The sequence below is a fragment of the Sinocyclocheilus grahami genome, unplaced genomic scaffold (assembly GCF_001515645.1).
Source record: "Sinocyclocheilus grahami isolate Dianchi unplaced genomic scaffold, SAMN03320097.WGS_v1.1 scaffold5842.1, whole genome shotgun sequence".
Lineage (NCBI taxonomy): Eukaryota > Metazoa > Chordata > Actinopteri > Cypriniformes > Cyprinidae > Sinocyclocheilus > Sinocyclocheilus grahami.
The window spans coordinates 5615-6580 of NW_015510423.1; the positions used below are offsets into that span (position 1 = coordinate 5615).

The following is a 966-nucleotide window of genomic DNA, read 5'->3' on the forward strand; positions in this document are numbered from 1 at the left end:
TTTTTTTTTTATTTAGACTGCTGGACAACTCAAAGGGTCAACTAAAAGAGCACATATCAATCCTATTTTGGTGAAGATATCTTACTTGTTGAAGAGGTTCAGTCCAATGCGGTAATGCCTCCTTTGCACCACGTCGTTGTTGAAGGCGGGCGAGTCCCAGCTATGCCTGCTCTCTCTCTGATAGGTCTGTTTTCCTAGAGGAGGCAACGGTTCCCTTAGACTGTCCCTAGACGAAGAGCCTGAGCTGCAGTTGATGGTCTCATTGGAGTTGGTGGTGGAGTTCAGAGAGTCGTTGTCCCCATCCGAGTGCTCCAGGCCAGTAGCGGGCAGTGGCGCGGAGGACGAGGAAGAAAGTGGTGTGAGTGGAGGCTGAGTGGGCGAGGGAGACGTGGGGTCAGGGTAGGGGTGATGGATGTGCGGCATAGGGTGGTGGTGCAATGGATGGTGAAGGTGTGGGTGGTGATGGTGGTGCATCATTGTGTGGTGTGGTAGGTGTGTTGGAAGAGGGGATGGGATGGGGCGACCCGGGGGTCTCGTCTGGCCCTGTGCTGAACAGGGATTGGGTGTGCGAGGGGCAGGGTTGTGTTTGAGAGTCCCTTGAGGCGATCCACCCGCCGTAGACTCCTGCTCATAAAGTAGCTGCCTGCTGAGGGATCCTCGATCTGAACGGTCACTCATGTCAACAGAACTGTCACTAGGTGGCTCTATGGTGAGAACGGGGAGGTGTGACCCCCGCAACCGGAAATCTCGGCATTCAGTGCATGGTGTGCTACGCCGGCTGTTATTGCTCCCACCGCCCTCTGTATCCCGGCTGTCTTCATGTCCTCCGACCCCGCTACTTACGCCCCAGTACTCCGTGTCTGTACTGGAGGGAACCCGCTCGATGGATAGTGGAGAACATGGCATGCCATCGTCCATATACAGCGTGACGTCACTGTACGAGGTAGCTGTGCTGTCCTCGTGCAT

General features: G+C 55.5%; 1 protein-coding gene across 1 annotated transcript in view; it reads right to left on the bottom strand.

Moving 5' to 3' along the window:
- Positions 1-966, bottom strand: part of LOC107577360 (IQ motif and SEC7 domain-containing protein 2-like) — a gene marked incomplete at its 3' end in the record, with an annotated part of 6404 nt that extends 5438 nt beyond the window's left edge. The window contains exon 1 of the mRNA XM_016263443.1: positions 86-966. Within this exon, the coding sequence (XP_016118929.1) occupies positions 86-966 (881 nt within the window). The remainder of the gene's footprint in view (positions 1-85) is intronic.